Source organism: Gnatocerus cornutus, chromosome 3 (genome assembly GCF_029298725.1).
Source record: "Gnatocerus cornutus isolate USDA-ARS CGAHR chromosome 3, icGnaCorn1.1, whole genome shotgun sequence".
NCBI lineage: Eukaryota > Metazoa > Arthropoda > Insecta > Coleoptera > Tenebrionidae > Gnatocerus > Gnatocerus cornutus.
In genome coordinates, this window is record NC_142235.1 from 2,863,779 (window position 1) to 2,884,274 (window position 20,496).

The window sequence follows — 20,496 nt, forward strand, 5'->3', positions numbered from 1 at the left end:
CTTGTTGATATTAAATTTTGAATTATTATCGCGTAATTAAAATTTTCCACATCAAATTGATTGATGTTTAAAAATTGTAAACTGTCCTTTGTCTTTATAACTTTAAAATTTATAAACGGCACAGCAAGTGTCAGAAATTTACTTTGTATGTCAGTCACAATGACAATAAAGGTTGCTTTACATTGCCATGTCAAAAAGTGATTAAAAAATTCTTTATTATTATGTAAAATACACGTTGCAACATTAAAATGATGCTAATTTTTTCGTTCTCATTGTAAAATTTTGAAAACTTGATAGCCCTCGATTTTTTTAACTTGTTTAAAATTTAAATTAATAAACAAAAATTAAAAGCTCATTAACGTCATTAAAAAAAACACGGTGAAGGGATCAACAATCATCTTGAACCCGCGCTAATACCTGGAAGCCGCACGGATCCACATTTTTCTACCTACTTGAAGATGTCGTAAATTTAAATTTTCGGACACAATAGCCTGTTTACATCCTCCACATTATGAGTGCAATAAGATAATATTCGACTCTAAAAGTCAGGTACGCCATGGTAAAAGCTGGCTACTATATTAGTTGCCCTGGGATCTATTGGTAGAGCCTCCGTCACGATAATCTGATAGCCATTTATGGCAATCGGTGGTTTACTGCAATAAAATCTGCCTGGGTTTGTTCAGGGGCATTGCCAGATTATCGTGAAAGGAACTGAAGTTGTTTTGCATTAGTATTTTTGGGCGAGTTTATTGCTTTTATTACATCCGGACCGTCCACCACCCTTATACCCATTTGTGTTCCGTGCGTTCATTCTCTTGTTTCACTTGGCTTTGAATAGTTCGCTGTGTTGCCAAGTTATTATTTTTTTCGCTATTTGTCTAGCTTGTAAGTTCATAATTTTCCTTTGAGCATGTCAAAGGTAAGCGGTTTTTTCACCATTTAGCATTAAAAAGTTAAACTTTTCGTTCTTTAGGCAGGTACATCAACAACAAATTCTTGCTCATTTGTAAATTGCGGAAATCGAACGAGGCCACTATATCGTTTTCCGAATCCAAACAGGGATTATGATAATTTTAAAAAATGGGTGGATATTGTGGACAATTCGCGCTACTTACATTTGACTCCACATCAAATATTTCAAAGAGGTCGGGTGTGCTTTAAGCACTTTACATCTGAAGATTTTGATGTGGAGTCAAATCGGTTAATCCCAACAGCCATGCCTAAGCGTGATCCATTGCCAGGTAATCATTTTTTTGTTTTTGTTTTTGTTTTTATCTGATGTTAATTAGGTCCGAGCACGTCGGGAGGTATTGATTATATACCCAGTCCTGGACCGTCTGAAAAAAATCTTGTTGAAGTGAAGTTTTTAACTCCTCCAAAGGAAAATTTATTCTTCCTACAAAATATTGAAGAGTCTCCAAGAGTAAGGAGGACCCCTAGAAAATGTAAGATAAAAATCAGATTGATTACTTTAATGGTTTTTATGTAATTGTTTTTTATTTTAGTGTTAATGAAACCTGAGAGTGCGCAGTCGACGCTTTCTTCAGTAATGCTGGAGACGGAAGGCATTCAGGGCATCTGTGAACGGAAAGCCATCCACCCCAACAGGTAATTATTATAGCATATTTTTCGTATAAAGGTAATCTTTGGTACACTAATTTTTATTTTATTCATACAAAATTGTGTGTAACAATAATCCTCACAAGTTTTAATTACGATACATGTACCTGCAATAGTTTTTTACCTCAAAGACATTGTGAAAATGTAAATTTTTTACTTCCAAACTTTGCGCATATTTAACCTATCATTAAAATTTTTCCTCCGCTATTTCTATTTTTTATGAAGTACAATGGAATGACGTGGGTTTTTATACTCAACCTGTTCCGATAAATACATTAACACATTTTAATTACAGAACCCCCATCACACCAGGCAGTAACCCCGTGTGCCGGGACAACAAGGAAAAGTAAGATATTTTGATTAGTAGTATTAAAGATTTTCTGTAAATTTTTTGTAAATTTCTCATTTAAATTGTGTATATTATGTATATTTTTAGTGTCTATTGTATTGAAAAAAAATAACATGTATAGAAATTCAGGGTAGATTTTTACACGAGTATATCACCATACAACCTCATAGAAACAGTTTTTGTTTGCTTTTTTAACTGTATGAAATTCAGAAATTTTCAACATTGAAATGTTATTTTTTCATTGTCACATTAATTATGTGTAACTTTTCTCAATAAATTCGTTAAATATGATCTTGATGTGTTTTTTGTTAACCACTTCGTTTTCGTTATCTTACAGTGTTAGACACGTGTTAAATATAATAAAAAAGTGGGTTTTTGTAACATGAATTTTGTGAGATTCGAACTTACGTTCATCTTATTATCACCTTTGTTGTTTAATTAATTCATTTTATTCCCGGCTGGATGGCGCTCCTTCAATGGGTGCGATAAGAAGCGAATGATCTTTTGTTTTTGTCATACAGCGCGCCAATTACGAATCTTATTAATTTGCATACAAATTTGCTAAGTGCCAAGGTCAAAGTTGCAGTCGTCGGTTGATTTGCATAGATTATGCCATGTGGGTAAGAACACATGTAGCGCATTGGAATGCGCGAGAAACTTCAAAGTCCTCACCAGTCTGGGAAGAAGCGAAGCAGGTTCGAACCCCGACGAGGAAGGAACTTTTATCTTTTTTTTTTCAGTTTAGTACATGGGCATAACGCATGATGGCGCTATCTTGGAACCAACAATAAGGTCACTAGATCAAATTGTCTGTTTTATAAGGTACCGCTGTTAGTGATAAAAAGAAAGACAACGATATCTTCTGTCTATCTCTACATGCGCACTAAATTTTGTGTTGTTTGTGTGGACACATTGCTTTATGAACTGTCAATTCTTGTCAAATATCGTTTGTAATAAAATGGTTTGAATGTGCGATTTCTCAACACGAATCGTTATGCTGTATTTGTTTCCTCCGCCGTAAGTAAATACTATTTGACGTTTTATGTACGACGACTTTCCACTAATTTCAGAAAACTCCAAATAGAAGGTAGATGGAAGCCCTATCGAAGCCGACAATCATTGTGACATTGGTTAAGCAGTACGTATTGGGGGAATACTAAAGTTGGTTTTTGTATATGAACCCTTGAGTACTTCTTATAAGGTTATGGAATTTTGTACCTGTTAGTTTACGAATTCCGTGAACTAAATTTAAATAATGTTCCCCCAATTTGTCTTCAATCGCTTTTGTGTTTCAATAGCCCCAATACCAACATGAACTTTTTGCATTCAGGCGAATAACTCGTTCATCTTATTGTTAATATGAGTTGAAAATCAAATCTATGGACAAGAAAATGGCAGAAGGATTACATCACAAAACCTGCGTTATGAACAGAAATGTTTCAATGGCCTAAAAAATAAGCAAAAATCTTGTAAAGTGTAAGTTTATCGGCCCCACCGGGAAACGTCACCAAAATGTGTTGTAGGAACAACTGACTTGCTACCCTAATCTAAAAGAGGCACCTCATAAAACAGCAGAGGGACAAGATACAGTCATTGCACTGAACACTGCAGATACACAGCCTCAGGAGGGAGATACAACATCGCTTTCAACATCAGCGGCAGAAGATGATTGGCTTGAAGCCACTGCTGCTTCCTCATGAATGAATGAAAGGGAACACTGAAAATGCAATAGAACAAGAAATACACATAAGAGAGGCAAAACAGGTTCTACAGTTCTAAGTGGCGTACGAAGGTCCTTAAACACATGGGTGCTAACTCATAGCTATACATTCATGGAGAAAATGTAGTAGAATAAAAGATTTGATTAAAATTATTTTATTGTCGTTGAGTTAATATGCTGCACTATTTCTTTGGTTTTTGGATACAACGTTGAATCTTCATTTTACCTGAAATTAATCATTGATTTTCTTGTTACTTCATAAGAAAATCACAAGGTTTCATTGCAACAATCTGTATTTCAGTGTTGTGCACCCTCAAGTTCTTGAATATTTTTCCACATTCAAACTTCTCAACTATTCTTATATCTTATATCTATCTTATCTTATTATATCTAAGATTTGAGTTAATAATGTGATAAACGTGAACGAACATCACAAATCATGGCCATTAAAATCTTAATTTAACCGATTTTGTAGCGCAAAATTGAATTAAAAATTGTTGTACCACCTCAGTTAGACTATTATCTCGAAGACATTTAAGTCTAGATGAGGCTTAACAAATGGTGACAGTTTTAATCGATTTAATAACGCAAAAAGGCACCTTAAAAAAATCTGGGTTGGATCATTGTTGCATAACACCATTCAACTAATGTTAACAAATCAAATTGAAGTTAACGTAACAGGAGTAAAAACCTCTTTTTAAATTTAAAAGTTTTTAGGTTAATTATTTTAAATTTCAAAACTAAAATTGACTGTAAGTAGGTAAACATTACCAATTAAAACAGAAATTGAAAGTTTGTTTACATTTTAGATGATTCTCCTCATTTCAAGTATTTTGTTTTTCACATTTTATCTTTTTATTTTTTATTGGCTAATCCCTTAATCGTTTAATAACCGAGGATTATCAGATCAATTTTAGGCAGTTTCGTTGAAACGAGTCTTTAGTTTTCCATCAAATTTAATTAAAATTAAATAGTTTTAAGTTTCACCTTTCTTCTATAGGCCACACCTTTCCTCTATTTAACCACACCCCTTCTTTATTAAACACCACCTTTTTTTCGATAGGCCACACCCCCTTTTTCATTAAGCCACACCTTTTTTCTATAGACCACACCTCTTCTTCATCACGCCACACCTTTTTTCTATAAGCCACACCCCTTCTTTGTTAAGCCAAACATTTTTTACTCAGTCCAAACGTTTTTTCTATAGGCCACACCTTTTCTATATTAAGCCACACTTTTTTCCTATAGGCCACACCCTTCCTCCATTTGACCACACCTCTTCTCCATTAAACCACCCTCTTCTTTATTAAGCCACACCTTTTTTGTAAGCCACACGCCTCTCTTCCATTATGCCACACTCCTTCTTCATTTGACCACGCCCCTTTTTCATTAGCCTCATCTATAGGCCACACCTCTCCTCCATTGAGCCACACCTTTTTTCTACTGAGCCACACTCCTCCTCTATTTGACCACACCCCTTCTTCATTGCTTTATTAGGCCACACCACTTCTTCATTAAGCCACACTTTTTTTCTATAGGCCACACCCCTTCTTCATCAAACCAAACATTTTTTTTCCCAAGCCACTATATGTATATATATTACCACTATATATTTCTATAGGTTACATCTTTTTTCTATAGACCACACTTCTCCTCCATTTAGTCACACCCCTCCTCCATTGAGCCACACCCCTTCTCTATTTGACCACACCCTTTTTACATTAGGCCACACCTAATTAGTCCAGCTACATTTATGGTAATGAGTTTTTAAATGTTGACGCTTTGTACAAGAAACTATGTGATTCTTTAAAATCATTTAAAATGGCTGTTGAAAACAATTTATCTAATAACACCACCAATGTAGCATTAGACAAACTAGCCCAACAGTGTTCGTCGGCGGAGCGACGGAGCGGAAACTATCGAATCAAAGGCTTCACTTTTTTGGAAATTATAAAATGTACATTTAGCACATTAAATCCAAATTTTTAATACATCAATTATTGCAGCTGCAGTTAGAAGAAGTTTCTCAAGTATGACAGAGCAGGACTTTGAATTGGTGGTTTCTACTTGGTTGCAGCAAGCCAATTTGCGTTGGAACAGATCTCGTAAGTCAAAATGACTCGGTTGGAACAGATCTATGTCAAATAACTCTGAATTTCTTATTTAAGAAAAATTTGTGTTCTGTCTTACTTTTTGTGTTTTTGCGTTTTTTTGTCGCTATTTTTTTACTATAACTAAGTAATTTAAATTGTGTTCTTCTTAAAACAATAAATTCTGAAATTTTCTTGTTTTTAATGATTTTGAAATAATTTATTATTTATTAATCTCTTTAAAAGAACCTTCAATTGCCACATCCGATTAACTCTAGTCCTTTATAAGTAAGTAGTAAGACTTTCTTTAAAAACCTAAAGCCTGGTTCATTTTGTTTAAAAATTATTTCTCACGCAGAATGGCGTTAGTTAATACTATTGTTGACAACACCATCTTGAATAAGAAATACTTTTTTAAACCAATTTTAAATGCATATTCCTAGGATAGCAAAAACGTTATTCCAGTAACGTTTCTGGTCTGTTTCATTTAGGTTTTATTCGAAACGTTTCAAAAATGTGTCATATACCGATGTTTGGAAACATTTCAAGTGAAACGTTTATGAGGCGCACATTTGCCTACTGGAGAAACAGAAGAGAAACAACCTATGTGAATCATTTCATGTTCCAAATGTAACGTTTGTTGTATGAGCGTTTGCAAATTTTCAGAATTTCAAAATTAAAAACGCTTTTGGGGGTGATCTCAAGTGTAGCCGAACCCTGCATATTCATTCATAATTTCAAAATAAGCATAAATAAATTTATAAGTTATTTCATTGAAACTACTTTGATAAGGTTCTAGAAATTGGAATGATATGATAAGATTTTATTGAATTAGTTCTAATCGTGTTTATTTTAGATAAAGTTGTGAAAAAACCGTGAAATTCAAGACGTAATCATTTGGACTTAAAATGCTGTCTGTCATTAAAGCTGCTGTTAAAAATACTATATAAGTTTGTGCTCAAGTAAACATTTAGGTTAACTGAAAGTGTGTAAATCATGTAAAACGGAGAAAGTAAGTACATAATTTACAATTTTGCACTTCAACAATGAACGGATTATTAAAATACAGGGTGTTCTAGAGCTCGCGCCCTGGAGAGCAAGGGAAGGTACCGACGACAATACAGATGGTAAATTTTAAAACAAAAATTAATTTTAATAGTATTCGAGAAAGGACAAAAAATTAACAACCAATCCCATAAGCTCATTCTAGAGGTGAAGTAAAAGCTCATCTCAATTTCCTTAACAACGAGAGTGTAATGTTTATCTGATAAATGATAGTATGTGTCTGTAGTTACCGATTTTCAAATTCTGTTTGGCTTCCGGATTGGCTACCGATTTTTTGTGTTAACTCGATTATTTTTCAGCTAAAAAATTTTTGTTTCGAAATTTTGGTTTAGCATATACCTCCATAAGCCCTTTTTCTCTAGGGCGCCAGTTTTGGGACACTTGTATATCTTCCAAATACGATTAAATTATAAAACTTTCACAAAAATACGAAATTTTCATTTATCTAAATTTACTTAAATGCCCTCAAAAAACATAGATAAGCCAATAATGTACATGCAATATGTTCAACATCATCTATTAGACTACAATTGTATTGGTAGTCAAAAAAATTTCAACATCTTTATATACAGGGTCCGGCAACACTTGTGTCCACCCCCAAAATCGTCTTTAATATTAAAGTTATAATTTTGAAAATTTGCATACACTCACAGTTGATAAAGCTCTAGAAGCTGGCGCAAAAATGTATTTTTTTTATCATGGTTTGGTTGGGGTCGCGACGCCTAATAAGTATAATTTTTAGCGATTTTTGAGTTTTTGCGGAAATATTCGCAAATTCAATTTTTTTTCAACGTAACTGAGATACAAATATCTAAGTTTTTATTTTAAATCTAATGCAAATTGTGTTTAAAATTTGCGAAAAAAACGCTGTTTTGTCAAGTTAGTTTTCAAAATTATGACAGCGCAACGGCAAACTACGTTTACACCAAAATTTCACAAATCACTTCATTCATTCTTATAAAGCTTAATTTTGATTAACACGGGCATGTTGCATTTTATGGACACCAGAAATCGTTAATTAACATCGACAAAGCGACCATTTCACCAAGTAAGACTTTTGTTACAATCTAAAGCGAGCTAAAGGATAGATGCCATTTGTGACACAAGATGTTGACAGATGGGTGTAAACGTAGTTCCCAATTTTGAGGTAATGAAATTGGAAACTAACTTGATAAAACAGCATTTTTTTTCTCAAATTTTGAAGACAATTTGCATTGAATCTAAAATAACAACTGAGATATGTTTAACACATTTATATTGAAAAAAAATTAAATTGGGGGTTGGTATTACAAACCTTCACAATTAACTAAGAATTACATTTTTAAGGCGTCGCAACGCCAAAACTATCAGTGATAAAAAACAAATTTTTTCATCAGCTTTTAGAGCTTTGTCAACTGTAAGCGTATGTAAATTTTCAAAATTTTATCTTTAAAATTAAAGACGATTTTGGGGTGGACATAAGTGTTGCCGTACCCTGTATATAGGACGTAATAATTTGATCAAAAAGTTTGTTTTAAAACACTTAACATACAAGGCGTTATATTTTTATCATAAAGTTTGTTTCGAAATATTTGCTACAATCTTTATTGACAAAATATCCTTATCTCCCCCATTCTAAACATTACACCATATAAGATAAGCAAAAAAATATATATAAGGTGCGGTGATGTTTCATTACGCGTGTGTAAATGTATGTACTGTTGAGAGCACAAAATTTTGGGCAGTGTTTTTCTGTCACTTGGAAAAATGACAAAAATTGAATGCATTTTAAGCTTTATTGGCATTATGACTGATGTTCGAAATAATTTTGAAAAAGTTATACCTATATATGCTCTCAGGACAGCAAAATGTAGTGGGGGCCAAAGAGACAACCATAAATAACATCAAGTGCCCGCAACCGCTTCTAATAACTTTGTAACAGAGAGTCTTAAGATGTCAAATCCTTACCAATAATTTATTTAAACGCGTTGCGATCAAAGTTCGAAAAGTTTTCGGTTTTTCAGTTTTTATTTGTTTTTTTTGTTTTTATGTATTTTTATGTATATTGAACTTATCTCATTTTTTTTTGAGTTAACATGTTTAAATTTTCAATTTTTAATCGACAAAATACATGAAATAAAACAAATTAATTTTACAGAACTTCTAATTTGGCAATCATGGATGTCGGTCAAGATGATCGGATTCGACAACTGGAAGAACAAGTGAGACAGTTACAAGAACAATTAAAATTACAATCCCAAAATCAAGTGTCGACCAGTTCATTTTCGAGCTTAAATGTAAGTTACAATCGCATTTATCTACGACGACACAAGACTTGCTAATTTAAAAAATATATTAAGGATCAAAGTGAAACAGTACAACCGACTGATTCTCAGCAACATAGAGAACAAAACAAGGAAGACAACAATGAATTCTTAACAAAATCCTGTACTTCAGCAAAAAATGAAGAAAAAACGGTGAGTTATTAATTTATTTTGATCTAACTAACAAATGAAAAAAAGTTTAGCCCAGCTTTTTAATTATATTTCCAGTAAATAAAATTGAAAATTGTCTTTTTTATTAGGGTGTCAAAATATTCAAAACTGCAAACGTATCTCAAGAACCTCATTCACCACAACGTCAAGTTTCTTTAGGAAAGAAGTCTGCATTTAAAGTAAGTGTCTAGCTTTTCAATTAGCTTCGTTTTTAAACAATTTCGAGTGATTTTCATTCTGACAAAAATTGTCATTATCGCTTAAAATGAGACAACTTTGATGTTAATTTTACCTTTGAAGAAAAATTTGAAACAAAACTACCGGTCCACATCTCGTGTCCGAATTTAGGCGATTTGTTTTATAATAGTATTCTTCTGTTTAGCCGGACCAATTTCCTAAACGAACTGGAACTGTAGATCACGGCAAAAAATTCGAAGAACTAATGTGCGGCTTGTACGCTTTAAAATTTAGCGTCGATGCTGAAGTTGAGGATTTTCAAATGACTTCAAATAGCGCGGAATGTGGCGATTTTGATGATATTGAAATTAAAGTTAAATTCAAAGATGGAAACAAACAGCGCTTTATGATTCAACTGAAACACAAAGACAACACTTCTATTTTAAAGAAAAGCGATTTTGAAAAAGAAAAAGGTCCTTATTCTGTTAAAAAATATTTTGAGTCAATTTCCACGATCGAGGGCGATGATAATGACGTGTTTATTCTTTACACCAACAACAATGTTAACTTGGATGCAGATTCCAGTTTCCGTATCACAACTGATGAAGGTGAAGATACAATCGTAGCTGAAAAGTGTGCGCATTTCGAACAGTTGTTACTAAACAGCACCAAGAGATTAGTTTTTGAGTTTCGGTCTAAAAACACCAACAAAACGATTTATCTCTTTGCTCAGCAAGATAATCTTGGAGCAGTTGAGTTTAAGTTGAGAAAAATGTTGCAAGAGTTTCTCAATTGTGATGTTTACAATTCTCTAACTTATTATTTACACAAATGGTGGTCACAGAATTACATTTTAACCAAACATGACTTCATTGCCAAGTTGACGGAACTCGCTCTTTCCCCTTTTATCAAACACTTCTCGAGTATGAAAGTTAACGACAAAACAAAAATTTTGACACAAGCAATCATGGAATTTGAAATGACCATCGTTAAAGATAATGTCGTCCAACTTCTATGGCAAGGAGAGGAAAATAATGACTTCAAAAAGTGCCTGAAGAAGTTTGCTTTGTCTGAAAATGATAAATCAACGCCATCCAAAGTGTCATGGTTTCTCGAAAAGACACCACTTATAATTAAAGTGAACCAAGAAAATGAGATCATAGTTAAATCCGTATTGATGCATTTGAAACCACAACTGCGAAGGAAAAAAATTCTTCTAGTTGGAAATCTGACAAGCGGAGATTTTAAGGATTGGGACGTTTTTGAGAGTCTAGCAGACCTAAGTAGAAAACCTGTGCCTGAAGTCATCCGCTTTCAGATTATGGAGAATTTTAAGGTTTCGTTTCAAGGAAGACCCGAAATCTCTTTGCAGGAAATAATCAACATTGATAAAGACATGGCGCAACACGTCAAAACGGCAGAACTGTTTGAAATGTCTCAAAAGCAATGTTACCTCATAGGGCACAAGCAAACAGAACTTCCAAAATTTCACATTCCGAGAAGTGTTTACATTCCTCGAACGAAAAAGATTCTGCGGGAAGAAAATATTTTTGATAATTCTGATCCTTTGAATGTTTTCTGTGCACCACCTGGAATGGGAAAATCAAGAATGATGCACGTATTAAGCAACAATTGCCCCCCAGATTCCTGGGCTTTTTACATTGGTTTAATAAACTGTAGTCATCTTTTTGCAAAATATTCAGGATCAGAAAAGAATGATCATGGTCAAATGAAAAAACTTTTGGATGAAATTCTAATGTTTGGTGAAACTGCAGAAAAAAACATCACCAAACAAGTTAAAAGAATTTTACTCAAGCAGAATAAAGTTCAATTGTTTTTGGATGGATTGGACGAAGTCGACAGTAAACATCTCGATTTGGTGCTGAATTGCGTTGACTATATGAAGAAAAGAGGTTTAAACGTTTGGATTTCATCGCGAGAAAATTTACGCGGAAAACTGGAAGAAACCCTAAAAGTTAAACCCATGGATATTCAAGAGCTAAATAAAGTACAACAAGAAAAATACTTACATGAAAGACTACAGAAACGATATAAGAAGAACCAAATTGAAAAGATTCTCAGCACCGTTTTCAAAAGTGTGGACGTCAACAACAGTCGTCAGTTGCTTGAAACTCCACTTCAGCTGCACATTATAACTGAAATATTTCTGCACAATGAGAACGCGTTTGAAGAAGTAGAAAAGCAGAATATGTTTGTGTTGACAAAGATGTACAAGTTGTTTTTCGAAAGTAAGGACCAAATCAAACACGAAAAGCTTGGCATTGACAAAAATCAGATTACTCAACTTGGATCAGCGTTTGAATTTGAGTTGGAACAGTACGAAATTCCAGCTATAATATCATGTTTCAATGACGAAAATGCTAAAAAATTACAAATTGACAAGACCAAGAGTGAACCATTTTTGACCAAGATTAAAGCACAAGGAGACAAAAATGGGATAATACATGTTAATCGACACGGTGACTTAATTTTTGAACATCAAACTTTTGCCGAATATTTCGCTTGCGTTTGGTTAAAGAAGAACAGAGAGAAAGTTGTGCTTTTAAAAGACACGTTTTTTACACCAAGGTACGACAACTTGAGAAAAATCTTTGACATCATGATGGCTGAAAATAATCCTCTACATTTGGCTGTTATTTACCAGAATCTAAGCGAAGTTGAAAAATTCGTGCATACAAATTGTGACGAGAAAGATGAAGGTGGTCGGCTAGCTTTTCATTTGGCTTGCACATATGGAAATTTCCTGCAATTATCGCAATTGATATTTTACTTTTTTGAACTTGAAAAGGTGGAACGTGAAACCAGTCCTTACATCAATGTGGTTGATGTATTAGCAGCAAAACTAACAGATGTGCGTCAACGAGACGTTTTATTTCAGTTTGATTGTTTAGAATATTCACTTTATCGTGGTAGTTTATATCCGATAGACAGACTTGTTGAAATGGACGTTTTAACACTTGAAGAAATAAAAAGAAGCATTCATTTGCATGACTTTAAAATTCTAGTTTTTACTGTCTATGCAACGAAATTGGGTTACAACAATTTATTAATAAAAGTATTACAACAAAGTCCAGAAATGGCATATCAAAAGTTGCAAATGGCCAACAGCGAAATGTATCTGTTGCACATGGCTATTAAAGGCTGCACCAATGAAAGAAACCGAAATCTTAAATTAGTTGAAATTATATTAGACAAACTAAAAGACAGAAATATAAACAACATGTATCAAAAAAACAACATTTTTGGTCCCAAATTTAATCCTTTAGATTATGCTGCTTACCACGGATGCTATGATATGTTTGCCATACTGATGCAAAACGGAGCAAAGTGCAGTGGTGGAAATACAATACTGCATCATTTGATAAAGAAGGAACATTTTAATGAAACAGTTTTCAAATTGATACAAAGTTATGACGTCAACATCGCAGCTCAGAATCTTGAAGGTCAAACTGCACTTCATGTTGCACTCAAAAACGGTTCTTTTAATAATGCGCAATTTCTGTTGGAAAACGAAACAGATGCAACTATTGAAGATTATTATAACAACACATCATTGCACTATCTAATGCTAAGTCCCAAAGAGAACACTGAAATGTTACAATTATTATTAACCAAAGGAATTAACATCAACGCACAAAATAAAGACGGGGAAACTGCACTTCATCTTGCCAGCGAAAAAAAATTTCTTGATAGCGCCAAAATCTTGTTTGAAAACGGATTGGATGCCACAATTAAAGATGACATAGAAAACACACCATTGCACTATCTAATGAAAAGTGCAGAAGAGAACACTGAAATGTTAAAATTATTGATAATGAAAGGAGTCAACGTCAACGCACAAAATAAGGAAGGGAAAACTGCACTTCATCTCGCATGCGAAAGAGGTTTTCTCGAAAGTGGCAAAATTTTGCTAGAAAATGGAGCAGATGAGATGATTTTAGACAACACCAAATGTACTGTTTTACACTACTTACTGCAAACCGAAAACCAAAATTTTGAATTAGCAAAATCGTTAATGAAGAATAGTCTGCAACCAAATATTCCCAACGAATATGGTCAAACTCCACTACACCATGCTTGCATAACTCGTAGTGTCAAAAATGTGCAATTTTTGCACAGCCAAGGCACGGACTTTACAACCGCTAGTAATGACGGAGACACACCGTTACACTTTGCAGCAATGTCCCAAAATGAGAACGTTGCAGTTATAGATTTCATACTGCAACAGGACATAAACATCAACGTTCGCAACCACTTTGGCCAAACTCCATTACATTTCGCGTGCAGGTACGGTTGTTTTAAGAATGTGAAACATCTACATCGCCACAACGCTGACTTTGCAGTCGTTGATGACCACGGATACACACCATTACACTTTGCAGCAAAGCACAAAAATGAAAACATAAAAACGTTAGATTTCTTACTAAAACAGGGCATAAACGTCAACGCTCGCACTAAACATTGCAGCACTCCAATTAATATCGCTTGTGAGCATAGTTGTCTCAAGAACGTTGAATATCTGCATCGCCAACACGCTGACTTGACAATTGCTGATCTTGACGGCGACACTCCATTACACAACGCATCACAAACAAATGACGAAAATTATGAAATAATAAACTTTTTATTACAACAAAGTGTGGACTTTAACGCCTGCAATAAAGACGGAGAAACACCTCTACTTGCCGCTCATAAAAGAGGTTGTTGTAAAAACGCAAGATATTTATGTGAAAGAGGCGCGGATTTAACACATAGAGACCAGAGAAACATGTTAGATTATATACAAAATTTGGACGATTTCCGTGACAAAGAAACACTACTAAGTTACTTAAAACAGAAGGGCTTAGAAAACAAAGTAGCAAGCGAGTATCAAGAGAGAACCACCACGAGCCACAGCAGTTGGGATAAACCAACTTCATCGTGAGTAATTTTAAATTATCTTAAAACATATTTATTGAGCAAATTTGTTTTAGGGGTTTTTAATTGATGAGGGAGAACATTGGTATGTAGACATCATTTAATTTGTAATGTATTTTTTCTATTAAGTATTTTATTTTTAATTTCAGGTTCTATACTTCTTTTCGGCCATTTTATTTGCTACGAACTTTGCGTTGCTATCGGCCAGAGCAACGCAACAGCACAAACTAACCACGGCGCCCAAAAAACCTCTTCAGACCTTCACCACGAAGCAACCAGCAATATTCGACTTAAACAAAAGTTAACAACGACTTAGAAGACTTAAACAAACTGATGGTTAGAAGGAAGTTTAACATGAAACAAAACTGAACGTAGAGAAAGAAGAACATTCTGTGTGGTGTGTAAAATTTTGTAAAAATGCCTTGAGAACAATATACGTATAGACTAATGATAAAGTTAGAGTTGTGAAAAAAAAGTTAAATTGTATTCAGGTTAGGGTTAAAAGGTTTTTGTAAAAAAGTAAACTTTAGTGAAAAAAGGGGTGAGGACTAGAAATCGCCTTTGTGCCGGAGGGGATGTAAAATATAGACACGTTGTATAAGTTACGTTGGGAGTTTGTTATGTAATGTTCCTGAAGAATTTAGGCTAATTTAAGAATTTACGTTTGTTGTTAGATTTTTTACATTTAACAGATGAGTGAGTTATTAGGATCATCAAAACCGAAATAGGAATACTAAATTATTACAGGTCATTATAAAAAACCTTGACTCACCTATAAAAACCCATCAAAAATTTTCTTTCAAAGCATGCCTACGATTACCTACAATATGGGTTCGAATCAAAGATTTATTATTTTTTTAATAGGTATTGCACCACATAACGTGAAAAAAAAAATAAAAATTCAATTAAGTATGCTGAGCCATAGAGTAAATAATAATCGTTCACTAAAAATAAGTGACAAAAATTTGGAGTGTACCTGGGGATTTAGAAAAAAATATTTCTGAATAGAATGTAGCTATAACAATCTGTCACAAATTTACAACTTAAGTCAATTTACGTCAATTTTTTTTGTTCAATACGCATTTTTACCTATTCAAAACTTTGCAAGTGCCTTTTTCTGTCTTGCATCGAGCATAATTCTTTTGCATTTTGTTGTGGTAAAATCGCAATGACTATGTTTGCAATAACGTGTAAGCGCTCTAGGCATTTGTTTCAAAAATTGTGTCAATGCAGCCTCTTTAAAAATGTTGCAAAGGAATTTTCGATTTATCAATCTTCTGTTATTCTTATGCCACTTATAGAGAACGAATAAAACATTTATTTATTGTAACGGTACAAATTCGCCTTAAGGGATTTTTGCAAAAGCGTAGCGGTCAGTGCGCTATTTTGAGTTTAGGTTTGTTATGCTCTGTTGACGGGACTGGACGACGCTAAATTCTGGCGGAAGTAGGAGTCTCCCAAAAAACACTTTTTTTAGAAGTCCAACATCATTCAGGAATCTTCAATAGCCGAAATAATACATTATTAAAGATTCACGTTCGGTAGAAGTAACTAAATTTAGTAACTTTTATTTTTAAGCTGTGTAACTAAGGTTATTATAATTTTTCTAGTGTAATGTCTTGTAAAACAGATGTCATACAAAAGACAGTTTATTATTTTCTAAACGAAAAAGAAGAAAATCATCAGAGCTCCGAATCAGATTCAACTAGTTCATCGATTTCATCTTCTGAATCTGACTGTGTTAGTGTTAGATTGAAGGAATATTGTGTACAGCTGCGTCTCCCATGAGTGCTGTTCCGTCTTGCTAATTATTTTTTTGCAGTGTGAAACAAAGTTTTTTCAGTTGTTTGGTGCCCTTTGCGAAATTGATTTAACCATAAATTTCTGACTTTGTTCCTACCGATCCTGTTTTCTTCCTTTTGAAACTACTTGTTTTGTAATAATTGATTCCATCTCGTTATAATGTCAAATTTGAATGACAAATTTATTTGATAAACAATGATGCCAATGTTTAATTCCTAGTTATTTTAGAAATTCAACGTAGCGACACAATAGTATCTATTACTTACTTCTACCGAACGTGAATCGCTAATAAAGTCCGTTTTTTTTTAAAAAAACCACCAACACCGCAATCTTTCCTTGCATTACAACCGGCAACGTTGCCTAGGGAGATTTTTGGTGAGAAAATAGTTGTCAAATTTTCGACATTTCTGAAAACTGGGCAGTTTTTCCGTTAAAAACGTTCCTATTACAGCCTGTTGGATTGCAAATCAAAGGATTTAATAGTGAAAAAACTCGGCTTAGCCTGAAAGGTCGTTTTGTGTGATTAAATTGTCAATTAGGCAGCTAACCTATTTGATTTTATCACCAAAAAGTCACCATCGAAGACGTTGCCGGTTGTAAAGTGGTGGGAGAGTGCGCGGTGTTGGTGATTTTTTAATAAAAAAACGGTCTTTAGTTTGGTTTGTTTGAGGAAGTTGCTTGTTTGGGGTCAAGCAGCTACCACATTCCTCTTTCCAGGGATGACTGCCTAGACGCCAGTCAGTTTTAGTGTCCAAGTTCTGGTTCTATCTTTTATTTGTTCAATTCCTTACAAACTGCATAACTTCACTTTTGACCACTGTCATTTGGGTCAGCTGGTTTACTTTGGTTATGGCAAGTTGGCAGTAGCGTCCTACTTTTTTATAGAGGTTTTCAGGAGGCGCAAAATGAGTACCGGAATGAGTACGGGATTGACAGTCATCTTGCAGGTCAATTCTAATCCGATTTTTGCGTTAACGCAAGTCTGGTTCCCATGGATACTGCGGAAACTGAGTTGCCGCTCAATTCTAATACCACTTTGGGGCGCTAGTTTGCTGAATTGGTTTGCAGTACTGCAAATAGCTGACGTAAGCATTATTCGCGCTTATTCGTTCCAAAAATGGCAGAGCTCGACAATGCTTTGGGAGCTTTTGCTTTGGATTTTTTTGAAAGTGAGAGTGATAGTGACGAAAATGAAGAAAGGCCACCAAGAGAACCGTTTAATATTCAAGAAATTACCAACAAGACGCTATTTCAAAGTACACGGTTAAACAGGGAAGTATTTAATGCTGATTTTTCAAATTTTTTCTTTAAAAAAGACACATTGCTTGGGTAGAATGTCTTTCAGTACGCTGATGCTTCGCTGTGCTTGGAGGCGCTAGAAGAACTATCGAAAAAAATAAGCAATCAGTGGGAGAGCATGCCAAGGTTTTTCGACGATTTAAAGTCTTTAACTTATCATTGTGTAGCGAGTGGCTATATCAACTTACTAAAAAGTCTTATCACTAGAACAAGTTTACAGGACCTGGACGAACAACATTCGAAACCTTTTCTTCAAGTAGCTATTGCAAACCACCATCAGGAAGTCTTCAAGTTTCTAATACAAAATGACCTGAGTTTGAACCGAACCGATCCTCACAAAAAAACGCATTTGCATGTCGCTGCCATTTGTGGCAACTACAAAGCTGCAAATCTTCTCATTCAGAAAAATATTGATATTGAAGCAAAGAGCCTTATCGGAAAAACAGCGTTGCACTACGCCGAAACCATGGGGCATCTAGCTATTGTTAAGCTTCTGTAAGATTTGGACACCCCATACACTAAAACCACCTAATAGACATAATGTGAGGTCAATCAAATCGATGAACTGTTGAGGGGGTTCATCGGCTCCTTGACCAATGAAGCTTGGGAAGACGAGAGTCAGTGGTTAGTTTTTGTTGAAGGTGGTTGTTGGTGTCGGGGGTGTCCAGGAGGCTAGCGGCAGATCGACACAAGAATACCCCTCAAGAATGTAAGTAGGCTTAAGAGTAGAATAAAATATAAACAAAACTAAGCGTCTGAATATATACCCAACACCCTGATCTTACACTTCTAGTCAAGCAGGGACAAAGCGTCAACGTCACAGACAACCAAAAGAAGATTCCTTTACATCTTCCCAAGCGAGCAGACGTAGTCAAGTACTTACTAGGAAAACACTCTGATGTCAATGCGAGTACAGTGACGGGTAAGACTGCTTTACATCGAGCAGCAGAAGCGGGACTTCTAGAAATAGTGGTGGAGCTACTCGACAAAAACGCTGACAAAGACAAGAGAGACGATTTTGGTATGACTGCTTTACATTATGCTACTAAAGAAGGCCACGAAGATGTTGTCAGTCACTTGGTGACAAAAGGAATCGACGTTTTTGTTGAAGTCGACGTTGGAGATCTTGCTAGCGACATCGCCAAGGACCGTGGCCACGACAACATTGCGAAGCTTTTAGAGGATACCGAAAAAAAGAATCGTAAAAGGTGATTATCATTTCATGATTCTTTTAAAATTGTAATTTTCAATCTTACAGGCGTGTTAACTCCTTATCTGATGAAACTGTTTTCGTGGCTGCCATAAAAGGAAACTTGGAAAATATCACGGAACACCTGGAAAGTAGGAAAAATATTGAGAAAACTAACGACCGGAAAGAAACAATTCTACACGTTGCTTCTGCTCACGGGCATGTAAATATCGTTGAACACTTACTAAAAGAAGGTGCCGATCCTGGAGCCACAAACGTCGACAACCGTGTCCTTTTGCATCTCGCGTGCCAGAAAGGTCACACCGAAGTGGTCACAACTTTACTAAACAAGGAACAAAACCTCGTTAAGGACAAGCGAGGAATCACACCCATTCACTCGGCAGCCTATAAAGGCCACACTGAAATCGTTGAGATTCTAGCAGACGCCGACGTGGAGCTCAACACGACTAGTAATACTGGGAGGACACCGTTACACGCGGCTGCTCATAATAGACACACACAAGTTATAAAATTACTTCTTTCAAAAGGAGCTGATGTTAGAGCCGTCGATAATAAACGACAAACATGTTTACACGTGGCTGTGTCAAAAATGCACGATTCTACTGTCAGGTTTCTGGTAAACACTGTAGAGATATCATAAATGAAGTTGATTCATATGGAAACACTGCTCTACACCTTGCGGCGAGAAGAAATAATAAGAAAACACTAATGGCTTTGTTGTTAGAACATGGCGCTGATGTTAACCTTCAAAATTCTCAGCTGTCGCCGTGGAAGCGAATCATAAAGAAGTGATTGAGTGTTTTGAAGAATCGTTGACTAATATCTAATAATTTAATTTTAAATATTGTAATACTGGTTATGGGTTATAGGAATAAATTGTAAGAAATTGAATTCATTCCCACTTTTTGTCAGTATCACATTCGGCTTAGCAACACGCGTAAATTAACTTCAAGTTCTTTCAGAGGGCTAAGTTTCCCTGACGCAAGTTCAAACTGTCTTACTATTTTAAAATTTACAATGAGGTCTTAAAACCAACAGATCTTTTTCGATTTTTTCGGGTAAAATCTTGTCCTCATTAATCTTGAAAAGATGATTTCAAAATGCAGTGTTTCAATACATCTGTTCTTAAAATTTAACTCTTCAAATTGGTGCTATACAGTGATGACAGTAATCTAACTTCTGAGTTTACGATTGTCGCAAATGCGAACCAAGTCATATTTGTTTATGGTGAAAGTACAATATCTTTGAGACCTCAGTTCTGGCCTTCTAGATGTCTTGATAGACGTTGATACGCCGTGGCCTAACTCAATGGTTCCTTCAGAAGCGGTGGAATAGTTGAAAAAGCATTTGAAGATTAAAGATTATAGTTATGACTCCAAGTGAAAATGATATTTTAGACAATTTAATCTGTACGTAGATGTGTTTTTACCAGCAACACTCATATTTGTAGGTTTTTATTGTAAGAAGAGAAATTTGATTGGTTGAAAACTCAAAAGCCCCTGTTGTCATTTCTGATTTTATAGATTACGAAAATGATAAGTTTGCTAAAGCTATTATTGCATTGAATCAGAAATTAGTTGATAACTCTGAAAAACATGTGCTAAAATAGTGTTTCAAAAACCACGGATTGTGTAGCCACGTGTTATATACAATATTTTGTGTATAAACGTAACTTTTCTTAAGGAAACTACTCTTTTTATTTAAGTAAGAGTAATTTATAAACTAATAAAGAATCTCACTTCAACAATTTC

General features: G+C 34.7%; 2 protein-coding genes and 1 long non-coding RNA gene across 3 annotated transcripts; all 3 read left to right on the forward strand.

The window, feature by feature from the left end:
* Positions 1 to 932: 932 nt before the first annotated feature.
* Positions 933 to 1,970, forward strand: LOC148176847 (uncharacterized). Its single transcript, XM_088033202.1, has 4 exons — positions 933 to 1,241; positions 1,290 to 1,445; positions 1,506 to 1,608; positions 1,916 to 1,970. Exons 1-4 carry the CDS (start codon positions 1,217 to 1,219, stop codon positions 1,968 to 1,970), a joined length of 339 nt encoding a protein of 112 aa, XP_087889328.1. The 5' UTR covers positions 933 to 1,216.
* An 852-nt stretch (positions 1,971 to 2,822) lies between these two features.
* On the forward strand, positions 2,823 to 3,787 carry LOC148176848 (uncharacterized). Its single transcript, XR_015769842.1, has 3 exons — positions 2,823 to 2,986; positions 3,040 to 3,445; positions 3,493 to 3,787. It is a non-coding gene; the product is annotated as an uncharacterized LOC148176848 (long non-coding RNA).
* Positions 3,788 to 6,827: 3,040 nt separating this feature from the next.
* On the forward strand, positions 6,828 to 15,017 carry LOC148176849 (uncharacterized). Its single transcript, XM_088033050.1, has 7 exons — positions 6,828 to 6,906; positions 8,982 to 9,120; positions 9,184 to 9,300; positions 9,408 to 9,497; positions 9,701 to 14,436; positions 14,490 to 14,518; positions 14,583 to 15,017. The coding sequence occupies exons 2-6, from the start codon at positions 9,001 to 9,003 to the stop codon at positions 14,497 to 14,499; spliced, it is 5,073 nt and encodes a 1,690-aa protein (XP_087889176.1). The 5' UTR covers positions 6,828 to 6,906; positions 8,982 to 9,000; the 3' UTR covers positions 14,500 to 14,518; positions 14,583 to 15,017.
* The last annotated feature ends 5,479 nt before the right edge of the window (positions 15,018 to 20,496 follow it).

Excerpts from the sequence above, each read along its gene's own strand:
- LOC148176847 (XM_088033202.1), top strand. The coding sequence starts at position 1,217 with ATGCCTAAGCGTGATCCATTGCCAG. Across the intron at positions 1,242-1,289 it reads TAAGCGTGATCCATTGCCAG|GTCCGAGCACGTCGGGAGGT; the intron begins GTAATCATTTTT and ends GATGTTAATTAG. Across the intron at positions 1,446-1,505 it reads AAGGAGGACCCCTAGAAAAT|TGTTAATGAAACCTGAGAGT; the intron begins GTAAGATAAAAA and ends TTTTTATTTTAG.
- LOC148176849 (XM_088033050.1), top strand. The coding sequence starts at position 9,001 with ATGGATGTCGGTCAAGATGATCGGATTCGACAACTGGAAGAACAAGTG. Across the intron at positions 9,121-9,183 it reads GTTCATTTTCGAGCTTAAAT|GATCAAAGTGAAACAGTACA; the intron begins GTAAGTTACAAT and ends AAATATATTAAG. Across the intron at positions 9,301-9,407 it reads CAAAAAATGAAGAAAAAACG|GGTGTCAAAATATTCAAAAC; the intron begins GTGAGTTATTAA and ends CTTTTTTATTAG.